Genomic DNA, 16102 nt, shown 5'->3' with positions numbered 1-16102 from the left:
GAGTCTGTGTGCCACATGGTGAAGGTCAGGTGAGTGCAGGCCACCTTGTTGGTTTATGTAGACGACCACTGTCTTGTTGTCTGTCCGGTCCAGCACATGTTTGTGTGCAAACTGCTGGCGAAAATGAGATAGAGCCAGGGCTACTGCTTGCAGTTCCACTGACCTTGTATTCCCCTCCCATTCCAGATCGCTCCCCAGCCCAAGCTGGAGGCATCCATAGTGATAACTTCCCTCTTGTGGGGGATGCTGAGGGGAGATCAGAGGCGCAGATTGCTGTGGTGGAGCCACCACTCCTGTGTCTTCCTGCATTGTCTGGAAACTTGCACCAGCCAGTGTCGATTGCGGACCAGGTGTACTTTGAAGGCATTTACCCAAGCTTGAAGCGGGAGCATTCTCAGAAGCCCTGGGGGAAGGACTCTCGAGGAGGCTGCCATCTGCCCCAACAACCTTTGAAATATTCTGACCTGTAGAAGAGCATCCTCTCTGAATTGGGAGACCGTGACTTCCAATGACCGAATTCTGTCTTCCGACAGTGAGGCAAGCATGATCACAGTTCAATTTGATCCCCAGAAACACTGTGGACTGAGATGGTATGATGGTATGTATAGAGAGCCTTAACTTCGTCACATGATCTATGACCTGTTTGGTGTGAGCCTCGGAGAGTGCTTTGGATCGTGCGCAAACTAGCCAGTAGTCCAGGTAGTTCAAAATCTGAATACCCTGCGGCCTGAGTGAAGCCAGTGCTACATCCATACACTTGGAAAATGTGTGGGGCGCCAGCAAGAGGCCAAAGGACAGAATGCAGAATTCATACGCATTGCCTTGAAAGACGACGCATAGATATTTTCTGTGCGCGGGAAGGATCGGGACATGGAAGTAGGTGTCTTTCAGGTCGATTGATGTGAACCAGTCACCCGCCTGGATGGACTGGAGGATTGGACTCTGTGCAGTCAACATGTTGAACTTCCTTTGTTTGAGGAACATGTTGAGGACCCTCAAGTCCAAAATAGGCGTTGAGGCGTAGTTGCCCCAGCAGACTGGGAAGGCCACCTAGGATGCTGGCAATAGTGAGGAAGGGCTCACAGTCACGGCGAATGTCTGCCCTGGGGTTATTGGGGCACCCAGTAATACAGCCTTCTCCAACTCCACAACTTCCTAGCTCCCCCATCATGTCAGTCATCACTCCCGTCACCACCTGAAGCTCTCCCTCGTCTGCACACTTTAGCAGTCTGTTTATGATTGTTATGATGATGATGTAGCTGCAGAATACTGTGAATCTGTGGAGACTGCAAACTCCGCAGGAGCTTTGGACTGCCTTTAGTTATAATAAGTATTTTGAGTAAGTTACCTAAAGGATAATGTATAGAAATTAAAGATGCACACACAATCTATAGTTTTGTGCCTTTTATTTAATAATGTAGCTTTTCATGCAGGAGGCAGAAGAATGGGAGATGACACACTGTTTTGCAGTTTAACCTGTTCCTTTTATTAGGCCGCTCTTTGTCAGCACCCTGTAGAGTCCGCTGCTCTACCTGCTTCACTGCTTGTCCTGATACACACACTCCCAAGCACCCGCTCTAGACACCCGCTGCTGGATGCTTTTCCCAGCACCCAGCTCCACTACTCAAGATTCAGCAGCAGGAACAGACACAGAAACAGAAACACCTACAGCTTCACTCTGCAAACCCCAAACACACAAAGCAGTGGCACAATGCCCTTTTATAACATAGCTCCGACCCTTTATGCTAATCAGGTACCAGAGTGAACAGATATCCCATTCATCCCCAGCCGCACACCAGAACCAATGGGCACAGACATACAACAGCCAATGACAAGGAGGGATCACAATACAACAGTAATAATAGTATACAAACACAATGGAAATACAGTACACAAAACAAATGTACAGATCGCTACAATAGTATTTTTATTACCAAATGGATATATATCCCTGAATAAGATTTCAGTTTGAAATGTACACAATTTACTGCTAGCCCCCTCCCCCCACAACAGAAATGTCAAAATACAGAACTGTTTACTTTACCTTTACAAGAAAGGAGAGCTGCATATTTGCCATAACCCACTATTTTCATGAATTATGTTACAACCCGTATCACCAGATCTGAGAGTAGGGTTGCCAGCAGGCTCCAGAATCTCGGGACACTAGGGAAAGTCGGGTTTTGTAACTCACCTCTCTAAACTGCAATGCATTGCGAACTTTCGCTAAATTAATTGAATTGTTTTACTTAGTTGTTACCAAAAGCACATACATGTCTTCCATCAATCAGACCTATACAGCAGCTGATTGGCTTTCTGAGACTCTTACTGAGCGGGACTGTGTGAAGTAAGAAATATTATACAAATACTTTACCTGCTGTCACAAGGTTAAATGAAAGAGAGCAGGTAGTGAAAACTGCAAAGTTATGTATAATAATGGTGTTGCACTGTTTTGATAGATATTGTTTACTGTATATATATATATATATATAAAAAAAAAAAAATCAAGCAATAAGATAATCGATATTACGAGGCTCTCCAGATAGAATCGCCACCAGAATTAAACAATTAAATAAATTTACTAAATTGCTGAAGCAATGCATGCTCTCTTTAATGTCGAATACATTGCAGTTTAGAGATGCGACTTAAAAAAAATCTGACCTTCCTTAGTGTCCCGAGTTTCTGGAGCCTGTTGGCAACCCTGAGAGCTATGAGGAAAAAATGACCGTGATGAGTGACCTGAATCTCCCTGAGAAATAAAACCCACGTCGATTTAAATGCACAGTGTGTGCAATATCAAATAGGCTACGAAATAATTAAAAAATATATATTTTAATAAAACGCAGCCATTCCCAAATGGTTCAACTTGTATTGGCACATTACAATAACGTAATTAATTTACTAAAGCATATTGTTCAGCCATGTCTTGCACATTTGATAGTTGTAAAGTTACAAAAAAAAAATTTGTTTTTCTCTCAGTATGATCTCTAGAGCACGTCTCAGACAAAGCAACAAAACACAAAATTCTACAACAGTTTGATGTTACTATATATTACAGGTTTACTGCATAACTTTACTGCATGAAAAGTGTGATTTGATGTGCTGTTGTATATTGGGGTATGTTTACATTCAGCAGCTGCATGACGTGTTTAGTGTGCCAACAGTAATAGGGAGTTGAGAGCTGTGACAGAGTTCATCAAATGTGTTTTTGTTATTAAATACAAAATTTAAGTTAAATACCAGATTTGTGTCTTTTATTTAAGTAAGAACTGCACACATTGGAGGGATGTATTAAAATGGATGAGCATCTGGGAGGATATAGGATTCTGTACATCGAGTCCTAACTATTCGGCTGAATCCGAACCCTGCTCAAAAAGTAGGTATTTGGACCGAGTCTGAAACACAGACCCAAGGCTTCTAAAAAATTAAAGAGAAAAATACCCTTAGAGCCTGCAAGAGCGGGGGCGGAAAATGACTCAACATTGGACAACATGGTTAACCGGTTAGGAACAGAAACGAATATGAGAATGGAGAGCACTTCACAAAATACTAGTTCAAGCTCTGTATTTAGCAAAGACATGGAACTCCAGGTTTGTGTCTGCTGCTGGAGCAAGGCGACAACGTTCAGGGGTTTGAAGACTCATTAAGGGCGAAATGCTTGAGGGAGAAGGGACAAGGGCCTCACATTGATCAGTACTTCTTACAAAGTCAGTCAAGTCAGTCGAATGAAATCCGGTGACAGGAAGCAAACTGCAGTTTGCAGGATATCAGCACCCCTGTCATAGACATGAGGAGGACTTGCATGGATACAGCTATTAATGAACCTAATGATCTTTGTGAACCCGGTCAGACGAACCAGCGTAAGAAAGAAAAGAACCTCACCGGGCACAAGCTTAGAGTTAAATGGCCAAGAAAGTCTAGACGGCAGCAGGAGACTCAATGCTTAGTTAGAGAAAGGAGATAGCTGAGGAAGCAATGGAGAAGATCAGAACAAAGTCAGAAGGAGGGACTAAATCTGTTACAATATCATAAAAGATAAGCTTGCAACATTGCACAGAGCTGAGCACCACGAAAACGCTACAAAAAGAAGGAGCATGTGAGAACTAACTTTTAAAAAGATTCATTCAAATTTGCAAATAAGTTATTCACCAGTGAGAAAAATGGCACATTAAAATCATCTAAGTCTGAGCTGGAGAGATATTTGGAGGAAACGCATACAGATTCAAAAAGGCAAGAGCCTATGTCAATTATTTCAGACACCCCACCTATCAATCCACCAGAATACCAAATGGAGGACTCTGCACCTAAGTGGAAGGAAGTAGACCAAGCTATAAAAAAGCAAAGGCTTCATCATTTCCTCAGCCTAATGGAGTTCCATACAGAGTGTACAAGAGTGCTACAAATCCTGTGGAAATTAATGAAAGTGGCATGAGAAAAACAGGTTGTATCAAGAGCATGGCACCAAGCAGGTGGAGTTTTTAGACCAAAAGAAAAAGATTCTAGAAGGATCAATCAGTTTCGTCCTATTTCCATATTAAACGTAGAAGGCAAGATTTTCTTCAGCAGTACTGCTCAGAGATTGTCATCTTACCTATTAAAGAACTACTTCATTGACAGTTCAGTACAAAAAGCAGGCATTCCAGGTTTCCCAAGATGCTTGGAACACATCAGCATGATCTGTCAACAAATTCAATCAGCTAAAAAGGGGAGGAAGGTGCACCATGTGACATTCCTGGATTTGGCTAATGCATATGGTTCAGTGTCACATGAACTTCTTTGGGCAGCATTTGATTTTCTTCAGTGTACCGATGACAATAACAAATTTATTGAAAGCCTATTTTGGAGATTTGCAATTTAGTTTTTCAACTTCAGAATTCAGCACTACATGGAGATGCCTAGAAGTTGGAATAATGACAGGAGGTACCATTTCTCCATTGGCTTTTACCATGGCAATGTAAGTAATTATTAGGTCATCAAAATGGGTAGAGGCAGGAGAGCCCCTGGCTTCTAGAATGCGACTACCACCAATTGTAGCATGCATGGATGACCTGACAACCATGACTACAACAGTAGCCTGCACTAATTGGTTACTGGGCAAATTAACCAATAACATTAAATGTGCACAAATGCAATTCAAGCCCACTTAACCAATGAGAATCTATATAATTAAAGGTAAAGTAGTAGATAAAAGGTTCTACATTAATGGTGAGGTAATACAAACTGTTTCCGAGAATCCACTGAAAAGTATTGAGAGATGGTACGACAGGGATCTAAATGACACAGTTTGTGTGGGAGAAATTAGACAACAAGCAGTGGAAAGGCTGAAGAGCATAGACAGCAGTGCTTTACCTGGCAAACTAAAACTCTGGTGCTTTCCGTTTGGTCTACAGCTGAGGCTGCTCGGGCCACTCACTGTGTACGAGGTTTCTTTGACAACAGTAGAGAAGCTGGAAGCTTTAATCAGTTCATACATCAGGAAATGATTGGGAGTTCCACTCTGCCGCAGCAGAGTGGGACTTTATGGTAAAGGAATATTATGATTGATATGAGGTGATATTATGAGTTCCCCAGGCAAAGCAGGGAGAATGGATGAGATGGAAAAGTGTGAAACAAAGCAAGATAGGCTGGCAAGACCTATGGACAATGGAACAGAACAGGATCAGTTTCCTCAACAGGTCAACATATGATGTTGTCCCATCACCACAGAACCTAAACCTCTGGGTAAGAGATGATCCCTTATGTCCTTTGTGTTCAGCACCCGCAACATTAAGACACATTTTGACAGGATGTAAGGTGGGTCTTAGCCAAGGGCGGTTTACTTGGCACCATGACCAGGTGCTGCAATGTTTGGCGTTAGCATTGGAAGACAAGCATAATCTGATAAATAAGTTGCCACCAGTTCCATCAAAACATTACGCACAAAAGACAACATTTCTCCGCCCAGGAGAGCAACTGCCAAGAAAAGGTGCTTAAATCACGCCTCACCCTGGACAACTGGAAGCTGCTAGAGACTGGAAAATGCTTGCAAATGTTGGTCAACGGCTTATTTTTCAACCTGAGATTGCCACGACTCACCTTTGACCAGATATTGTCTTGTGGTTTGGATCAGCACGCCTTGTTCATCCAGCAGAGTTGATATGTCTTCCTCTCATAAGTCTCTTCCACAGTGCCATGGGAGGATGCTGTGGATGAGGCTTATGAGAGGAAGAATTATGCTCGACTAGATGCTGAAGAGGAACAACAAGGATAGAGAGTCCGGGTTTACCCAGTGGAGATGGATTGTTGAGGATTAGTGGCAAACTTAACAACCCGGTTTCTCAGAGACGTTGGATTCAGTGACCAAGAGTTGCGGCACACAGTGAAGAACTTAGCTGTAGCAGCAGTGAGGAGCAGCAACTGGCTGTGGTTGAGACAGAAAGATTCTTGTTGGGGAGCTGAAACACAATTGAAAGAAAGAAACACTGATATATGGGTAAGTAAGCTGGGTTGACTTGAATGGGGGACAGAGGGAGGTGATGCTGGGATGCCAGAATCACCGTCAACCCCTCTTGGGGCTAGTTGACGAAACACAGAGGATGGAAGGTGTCTGCTTGAAGACCCCAGAGATGTACCCTACTTAGCTCAATACTGATGGTTCTCATGCTGATGTGCTGGGGAGACTGCGCTGTGATTGATCCCCGGACCAGAATCATAGCAGTTATGTGTGCTGATGTGCTGGGGAGAGAAAATAAGCTGATCCCTGGAGCCAGCATTACACTTCAGCCATCAACACCAGGCAGAAGGATATCTACATCAACAGATGGAAGGAAACACAAATGGATGGAGATGCAGATGGATCACATTAATTTACTGTAAAGCTACATCTTAGTTGGTGTTTATCTTGGCGACATTCGAGTTCAAGTCAGCATGAAGTTTTAACATAACTCTCATGTAATCCAAGTCACGTATCATGTTATTTTCAGGTTGAAACCTGATTTCCCCTGGTCAGCCATTGCCAGACCATGCTTGGTATATGGCACCACAGCCAAACCATGCTCAACTCTTACACATTGTCAGACCAATAATATGAAGATTTTTTTACCCTTCCAATACTGCTATTTAGTAATACAGTACCATTCAAAACCCAGTGAAACCTTGTTCATTTATATGTGTTATTTACTGTACAACCAACATTGCATTCCAACATAGAAAACACACTGACCACAAAGAGGAAATGCTGGACCAGCCACAACTTCACAAGAAAAAGAGCCAGCGTCTTCAGATTGCTCAGATCATCTACTGGGGTCCACAATTTGAGGATGAACATGAATCTAATATGAAGGCGTGTGGACTTTAGTGTTGTGCTTGAGAATTTCGAGGTCTATTCTATTGCAACCACATGTAATGGACAGTGTTGTGTGATACACTATAGTTACGGATTCTGTCCACTGTCTTTGAGATGAGATGAAGTTGAAAGTTTTAAAACCATAAATGCAGACAAGCCTTTTGCATCGTGGTTAAGATGCTCACTTGTGGTGCACTCTCAGTCTCTGCCGTGTTCCACATGTAGTGTTGTTCAGGGGACTGGAGCAGGGACTCAACCCCCCCATTCAATCTCCGATCAGATTTATATTTAAACTCCTAGTCAAGCCCCTTGTTTTTATCGCTTGCATTGTTTCCATTTCCCTCCTCCTTTGCCAACTGCATCTCCTCTGTCTCACCACCCCACCTCGGTTCGGCAAGGCCTGGCCCCACCTCCTCGAGGGGGCTGTCAGTAAGATGGAGGGGACCCAGGGCCAGACCTGTACGAACCACTCAGGTACCATCCTATCTGACACTCAGGACAGTTGCTCCTGCACAATGAATTGATCTAATCTTTGGCAGATCCATTCAGACCATAAAAACAAAACAAAACGAACCAAAAAAAAAAACATTAAAATAAGACCCTGCTGGAGTTCTATATATTTTTACACACAAAAATGCCCTAAAGATCCTCACATGCACTGTTAGATGTTCAAGTGTAATTCACACCACCTCTGTAAATACAATTTTACACATATTCTCAGGTAGAAAATTGAATGCAGACTCTTGTTTTTTTGCTTGGTATGAGAACATCGCTATTCCAGTAATCTAAAATGTTGCAGTGTTTAGATCCTGTTGGATTAATTGATTGAATAGACCCCTCAGCCTCAATGAAAACTGAATGACACAGGGACATACTGTGCTGTAGACACCTGGTGATTCTGATTTTCCTATGCTTATATATTGGGTTTACTATTGTTTCCCATACTTCATAGTACTTTCCCATGACTGCCCATGTTTTCCCAGCCTTTGCTATTTTTTTACTATGGTAACCAAAGTAAATTTAGATTAAACCTAGTAGGAAAATGGTTTTGAAAACCGTAGCATGCATTACTATTTAAAGCCTTACCGAAACCCAGTGAAGTTTCCAGAGGTTTACCGCTGCAGCGCTGCTTTCACATCAGCACAGCATACATGGAAACCATTGCCATCAGCAAGACTGTGTGACAGAGGGATTGCCTGACACTTGACAATTGGAGGGCAGTAATAGCTCTAGGTGTTGTTTAATAGCATTCCAATAAAAAATATATAATCTATTAGAAAAGAAAGAGATAAACCAAGTCTAGTCATTCTGAAACATCAACAAAGCGATGCAGGTTTCCTCTGAAGGAATCTTTGCATAGCAATTTAATAGATTAATAGATTAATTCTGTACAAGCAGAGAACACAAATATTTCATGAGCAAGTGCAAAAGCAGCCCAGCTGGGAGTTATTTCTTTTTATTAATTCCTTATATTTATATTGTCAGAGAGATAGAGGTACTTGATTAATTTTTTGTGCATTCTAACCCAGTAGTATCATTTTCACTGTGGACCACATGAACACTGTAGAATGATTAGGGGGATTGTTAAAGGATGCATTAAGAGTATACCTAATGATCACATATACTTTGAACAAGGAAATGGTTATAAATACACATTTAAATGTACGCAGAGAAGCTGCACTTGGAATATCTAATGGCAAACTATTCCAGGCTCAGTGCATGACATCTGCTTGGCCTACCTTTGTTCCCATAAGGGAAGGCCTCCGTTTACAATCAGTATTCCTTAACTATAATGCTCATTGACTTATCTTTTGTAAAACAGAGGAGCAAAATGAATGTGTCATTGTGGCAAAGTGGTTGGTAAGGGGAACAGGTGTAGCGGTGACGCGATGCAGGAGTGATGAACAGACAACAGTGATTCAGTGAACAAGTGTTTATTTGTGCTGTTTCCAGGTCTGGCGACCGTCAAATAATAAATCCCCAGCAGTACACAACAATGTGTAAAGTGCGGGGATGGTGAAGAACACAATACAGTCTCACACACAAACAAAGTCACGGTCACCAGTCCTGGGTGATATTCAAACGTGCAGGTGCTCTGTGCAGTGGTGCTCTGGATAGCGCTTTACGTGGCGACAGCTCCGGAGGTGTGCGTTAACTGTCTAGTGGTGCGAAAAAGACAGACAATTATAAACAAACAAAGACAACACACAACACTTAATACGCTCTGAGAGCTCCTCTCTCAGTCCTTCTCTCCTCACGTTTCATTCATTTATTTCTTTTTTTGGGAGAAGGCTTCAACAATTTGTTTTTGTGTGCATTTTTTGCAATGTGTGTATTTTGTTTGCCTTGGAGACTGTCTTTAGATGTGCTATTTACAAAACCAAAATCATTCTTATAACAGTGCTGTCCCTGTGGAGCTGAGTGCCAGAAATGTATGTTAATGGCTTTCATTTTTGCACCTGGGGTCCTCCAAATCCAATAAAAAAAATAAACAAATGGAAACAACGGTCAACCTAAGTTCCTACTATGTCACTGCCTGGCACCAAACAGGAGAGTCTACCCACTTTTTTATTTACCACCAGACCACTGGGAACGTGATAACGTTCTTCTTATCTTTAAAATACCCTTTTTTATGATTAAGAAAAGTGAAGAAGGAAATAGCACATGTTTCACTTCTGTCTTTAGTATGCCTGATCTTGTTTCTCAGCAAATGCCTATTTATTGTTTACATTGAACCCACAGACTAACCACCCACTGCTCCTTCTCTTAAACAGAACCACTAGCAGGCTTTGTGAGAAACGAAAACCACATCAACATGTCATCAGTTAAGTACTTTGCAGCTGACGTTCACAACTCCACAATCAACCAGCTCTAATCTGAAACGATAGAAAAGCAATGATAAAGATCAGTAAGGAACAACCAAAGAATCTGATATCTGAGTTTGTACCTCTGTAACTTTAAAGGGCTCTTTCGGTCGAAAAGTTTTTTTTAAAAAAAGGATTACACTTGACACTTTGAAGTGAATATATAGTATATATATTCCTAATATATATATATATAATATATAATATATAATATATATCATATTATATATTTATAATTGCTCAAAAAGAGCCATCTTCCAATGGGTTCAATAGTTTAAATACCTTTGTTGGAAACAGGTTGTACACAGTTTTCACACAAACAGTGGAGGTGCTTATAGTCTTTTGATGCCATGGCAACTACATAAACTTATTTCTATTTAATTCTATTAATGCATCTGTCATGTCATGTAGTACATGATGTAATGGTGCGCCACCTTCTATTTAAATCTGTTTAGCCATTTATTTTCCTTTATTGTTCTGTATTGTACATTTTTTCTTCTAACAAAATGTAGGTCCTTCATGTCATGTACATTTTCTTCACATTTACCACCCTCGTTTGGGAAGAAGAGAGCAACCAGGAGATCTCAGAGACGTTGTAATTGTGACAATCTTCAAGGAAGAGACAAGTCTGATTGTGGTAACTGTAACGGAATCTCCCTGCTATCTGCCACAGGAAAAGTAATCACAAGAATCCTACCAGTGGCTGAAGAGCTCCTTCCAGAGTCACAATGTGGATTCCGACTTTCAAGAGCTACAGTCAACATAATCTTCACTGCATGACATATACAGGAAAAATTCAGGGAACAACGACAACCTGTTTATGGCCTTCTTTGACCTCACAAAAGCCTTTGATTCCATCAATAGAGAGGGGCTATGGGAAAATTCTCCTTAAATTTGGATCCACCACAGACCCTTTCACAGTTAAGAGCGGTCAAGCAAGGCAGTGTCATTGCACCTACACTTTTTTCAATCTTTCTTGCTGTGATGCTCCACCACCACCAACAATCATGCAGCATCATAGGTGATTCTGTATTCTTTTATGTATCCTGTTTGCTATTATGTGCCTGACGGAAGTGGAGAGTTCTCTTATTGAATGTTTTACTGGTTATAAGGAAGAGCATTTTGAATTAGAAAGAGAACTTGTATGCATAATGTAACCAATGGATACAAAGCACAGTGTCTTCAGAGGGGTTGTCTGGAAACCTGGGTTCTGAAGGGGGTTTTGTTTCTTACCAAAAACCTTTCCCACAGAGAAGCGCACCGTCCCTGCTGTCCTTGTGATGACATCATCACAAACTAAACCCTTGTGTTGTGGCCACTTCAGAGTGCTGATTACCTGTAACTAACAGCAGTGTAAACTCCCCTTCAATAATATGACCACCCTTGTATTCAGTATTAAGCCCTCTAGTAAGACCCACACTCAGTTTGTTGACTATTTTAAATAAAATGTACAGTATTTAATGCAGTAAAGGAGTATTAAACCTAGATGTGAATCAATCATGCAGCAAATGCCTTTTTAAAGCCGGTTCAACATTGAAACAATTTTGTTTGCCAACACTGTAGAGAACTAAATGGCTTGGTATGTGCGTGTGAGGCAGTGCTGCTGACTACAATGTATAATATTTCAGCAGAACGCTGATACCAGGGCATTATATTCATTGCTTGTGTGGCAGACAGATGAAAGATGTTGGGCAGTGTGTTGGTTTGTTGTGGATGCATAAAGTGGACACATTTTTTCACCTAACTATTATTACAACAGTAAAGTCCGTGTGGGTCTGGCTTTAGAGATGAACCCCTTATGAATGAATTGTTCGAAATGGCGAACCAACGTTTTATTTAAGTGTGTTATGGGAAAAGTCTGTCGTTTATAAAGTAAAGATTTTTGCACTCCAATTAAACTGTATCCACATTTTTGATCTTAGAATGCAAACAAAAGCTTTGTAAACTAACATTTCAAAAGAAGCTTCATTATATTTACATACAAGTCAACTTGAGTAACAATCAATTAAAAAAAAAAAATCCAATGGTGTGTGATGATTAATGTAAAAAAATAACAATAAAAATATCCAAGTAAACTTCAGGGTGGCCTTTATTATGAAAGTATTACTACAATGCTGTGGTCAAATTAAATGTTATCTTTGACATCAGCACTGTTAAAAACACCAGAGAGATGGACTCCTCCTTTGATGTTGTGTGCCTCTACAGCGCTGTGAGCTGTGAGCTGTGGTTGATACCACAGGCAGAGCAGAGGAAGCACTAGGCAGCGTGGTAGTGTGACGTTGATCTTCTGATGTATAACAATGAGGAATTTCCATGATAAACTTACAGCATATATGTACGGCTCATTACTTTCAGAAACTTTCTATCACAGAGAGAACTGCAGAAAGCACAAGCACTGAGGTAAGACTTGCACTTGTTTCAGGATGTATTGTTTAATGAGTTATATGATTCAGTTTTACTGGCACAGGTACTATAATAATTAACAGAGGAGGGTAATAAAAATCAAATAATATTGTACATAATGACAGTAACATGAATTTGACATATGCATTGAGAGTTCTGTATAGAAACATAGGTAGGTATTTCATTCTGCTTTGGAATGGTGTGTTAAATTTAATAAATAAGTAGGAAAAAAATATTAATGCAAAATCTTTTTATTCTGATGGCCATCTGTTTGGATCATAAAAGTCATTTTTTTGTCATTTGTTTTTACTTGTATTTGTAAATTCAAAACACTCAGTACATATTGTATGCTGAAACTATGTCAAGCATAAAACATTTTGGCAAGATCCCAACGGAGACTGTTAGTAGATTATTACACTGAAAAGGCATCTTAGTTTTTATTTTTTATTTTACTCAAGCAATCAATATCAATTATGTAAATCCTCACTAATTAATTTAATTTCAAGGAAAATTATTAGTTTTAAGCCAAGAGTATTCTGGAGATGTGATTTTAAAGAACAAAACCAAATGGAGAGTCAGGGAGAATCAAAATAATGGGGATTATCACACAATGTAACATACAGTAACTAGTCATGTTTATGGGATAAAAACAAATTCCCTGTTCAGCTGTTTGCTCAACCATTAGTCAGGTGCAATCAATAAATAATAACCTTAACCCAAAACCTTGAGAAATTGTATCATTTAACATCTTTGATCAGCATAGCTACAACCTACACAACAGAAACTTTTTCTTTTATCAGATCAACAGTTTGTAGAAATCTCAACTCAATTTTGCCTCACAAACACATACCGCTCCCACACACAAGCACCAGTAAGCCAGTAGTTGCTGCAATTCCCAGTAGGGTAGCAAAAGTTAATTCACTGTTTCTTTCTACTCTTGCAGTTCGAAAATGAGTGTGCATCAATCAACTGGACTGGACAATTCCACTGAGACCTACACTATCTCTTCTCAAAGACCCACAAATAGCTGTGAGCTCCAGGATGGCATCCTGTCTGTGGTTCTTCCAGTCGGTTATTCAGTGATCTGCATCCTTGGCCTGCTCAGCAACTCCGTGGCACTGTGGGTGTTCACCTTGAACTACAACAGCACAAAGACCTCTATCATAGTGTACATGAGGAATCTGGCCATAGCAGACTTCCTACTAGTCCTCTGCCTACCCCTCCGGATATACTACCAGAACCACCCGGGGCCCTTCCTCTTGTGCCAGATAGTGGGAGCTTTCTTCTACATTAACATGTATGCCAGCATCCTGTTCCTGGGCTTGATCAGTCTGGACAGGTTTCTGAAGATCACCAAACCCGTGCAGATTTATCGGATCCACAAGGTGAGCTGCAGCATCACGGCCACTCGGGCCGTATGGCTTTTTCTCATTTTAGGAATGTTGCCTTTTTTCTTTGAGAAGAGGAAACCTGGCTCTTGTGATGGGAAGTGCTTCCACTTTAAAAGCAAGAGCGTGGTGAGTGGCACCCTCAACCTTCTAGTGGTGGGCATGTTCTTCCTGCTCTCAGTGCTCTTTCTCAGCTTCTACAGCAAGATAGCAATGAAACTCAAATCCATGTCCATTGGAAAGGCCCAGCAGAGCCGGAAAAGAGCTGTCATCATGAAAACCTTTGTGATCCTCGCCATCTTCATCCTGTGCTTCCTGCCATACCACATTGTGCGCATTCCCTACGTGCTTTCCCAGTTGGATATAATCCAGGAACAGAGCGCCAAACAGACCCTGCACATTGCCAATGAATTGGTGCTCTGTCTTTCAGCCCTCAACAGCTGCTTGGACCCTGTCATCTACTTCTTCCTCTTCAACAAGTTCAGGAAAACCATAATGCGTGCCTTCAAAGGAAAGCTGAAGAAGGTTTACACCCTGAACCAGAGGGGCACAAGCTTTGTGAGGTCAGTCACTGAAATCTAGGCTGAAGAACTGTATTGGGAAAAGCTGTAAGGGGAACCCAGAAGATTGCAATGACTTGAACCACATTGATCAGAAACGGAGGGGAAACCACTCTTTCCCTACTCAACTCCTGACTGGAGAGAACAGGTTCCAGAACACCTACCACTGTATGAGTTGTCTAAAAGCATTATTTTTTAGGCTCAAATGTACAGGTACAGAGTACCAAACTGGCTGTTGTCTGTGTATTTTAAATTGAATATGCTCAGGTACTCTTACAATGATTTTCTTTCTTGTAATGAGATTATTCATGCGCTGTGTCGGCGTACACCTCACAGATCTTCTGGTTTCAATCATTTGTAAAGCCCTTATCTCAGCTGTCAAAGGGATGACTCTAAGCCGGTGAGCTTTGTGAACTATTTTGGTCACTGACTCTAAGTCAGGGATTTCCATTAACAGTGACATTTAGAATGAACTCTGCTATAGGCTGCTTGTGGCAGCAAATAAATGTAGGTTTTTAAACCAGTTTCAGTAACAACTGTCTTATATTGTATCTGTAAATAAACTCCCTTTGTAAATTATTCAGATTTCCTTTGTATTTTATTATACATCTTATAATGTAAAAAAAAAATAATGATATATATCTATATATTTATTGTATATGAAAGTGTAATAAACATTTGTTTTAATAAAAACATATTGCAATTGTCATGTTATTCTAAGGTGGTCTGAGGGAGTCTGTTATGGATTTGTAAAAATTCACTGCAATTTATCCTGTGTTTGGAAACACAGTAACACACAGTTCTAAAGTTCGATTTAAAAAAAAAAAAAAAAATGCTTCTCTATAGGCCTGGTAGTTCATGAGTGAACTCTTCATTTTGGTGATTTACAATTAGTTAATAAGTTTTATGTAAAGCTATGGCCAAAAGATTTGTGTCACCCTATAGAATTAACAAATTTTGCTTCATAAAGTCAAACGAAACCAGCTGAGTAATGTTACGGTAACATATTGAATTGCATACCGCTTTGTAGTTTTCAATATATTTAATGATTTAATGACATTACTATTATGGCTTCTGGTAGACTTCTGCGATATCATTTTGTAGTTTTTTGATAAAATGATGTTAAATAAAATACCTGATTAACCCCACACAAAGCACAGTTTTCAGATTATTGATGGGTTATTAATATTAGGGTTGGTCTGAATCAAATTTTTCAGAAAACTATCCCGATATTTATTTTTCTATTTAAATAATTCTGATTCCAAGGTGGATCCAATAGATAATCAAGCCAGGAGCCCCTGATCGAGAAATTGAGTCATTACTTCAGTTTTCCTGTGAGAGGTAAATATGTGAGGAAAACTGAAGTAATCACTTCTGTTTTCTTGAGAGCCTGAGATAAATTAACTTGTGATCTTGACATAAGGTAGTGTTTTTTTTCCCCCCGATGACCTCAGCGAGCTGCTTTATTCTCTGACAAGGAAGGAAGTGGTAAAACTCAATGCTTCATATTCAGGTACTGTGCGCTGCATAGTTTCTGAGAGGAACTGCGCTTAATTTTTCAAAAAC

The 16102-nt window shown here is 40.5% G+C and overlaps 1 protein-coding gene across 1 annotated transcript; it reads left to right on the top strand.

Annotated features, from left to right (window-relative positions):
• The first annotated feature begins 12529 nt into the window (after positions 1-12529).
• On the top strand, positions 12530-15094 carry LOC121295908 (probable G-protein coupled receptor 34). Its single transcript, XM_041221029.1, has 2 exons — positions 12530-12585; positions 13532-15094. Exon 2 carries the CDS (start codon positions 13539-13541, stop codon positions 14556-14558), a length of 1020 nt encoding a protein of 339 aa, XP_041076963.1. The 5' UTR covers positions 12530-12585; positions 13532-13538; the 3' UTR covers positions 14559-15094.
• Positions 15095-16102: the final 1008 nt, after the last annotated feature.

The sequence above is a fragment of the Polyodon spathula genome, chromosome 20 (assembly GCF_017654505.1).
Source record: "Polyodon spathula isolate WHYD16114869_AA chromosome 20, ASM1765450v1, whole genome shotgun sequence".
NCBI classification, from domain to species: Eukaryota; Metazoa; Chordata; class Actinopteri; order Acipenseriformes; family Polyodontidae; genus Polyodon; species Polyodon spathula.
This window is presented reverse-complemented; position numbering and strand designations above follow the sequence as displayed.

Excerpts from the sequence above, each read along its gene's own strand:
- LOC121295908 (XM_041221029.1), top strand. The coding sequence starts at position 13,539 with ATGAGTGTGCATCAATCAACTGGACTGGACAATTCCACTGAGACCTAC.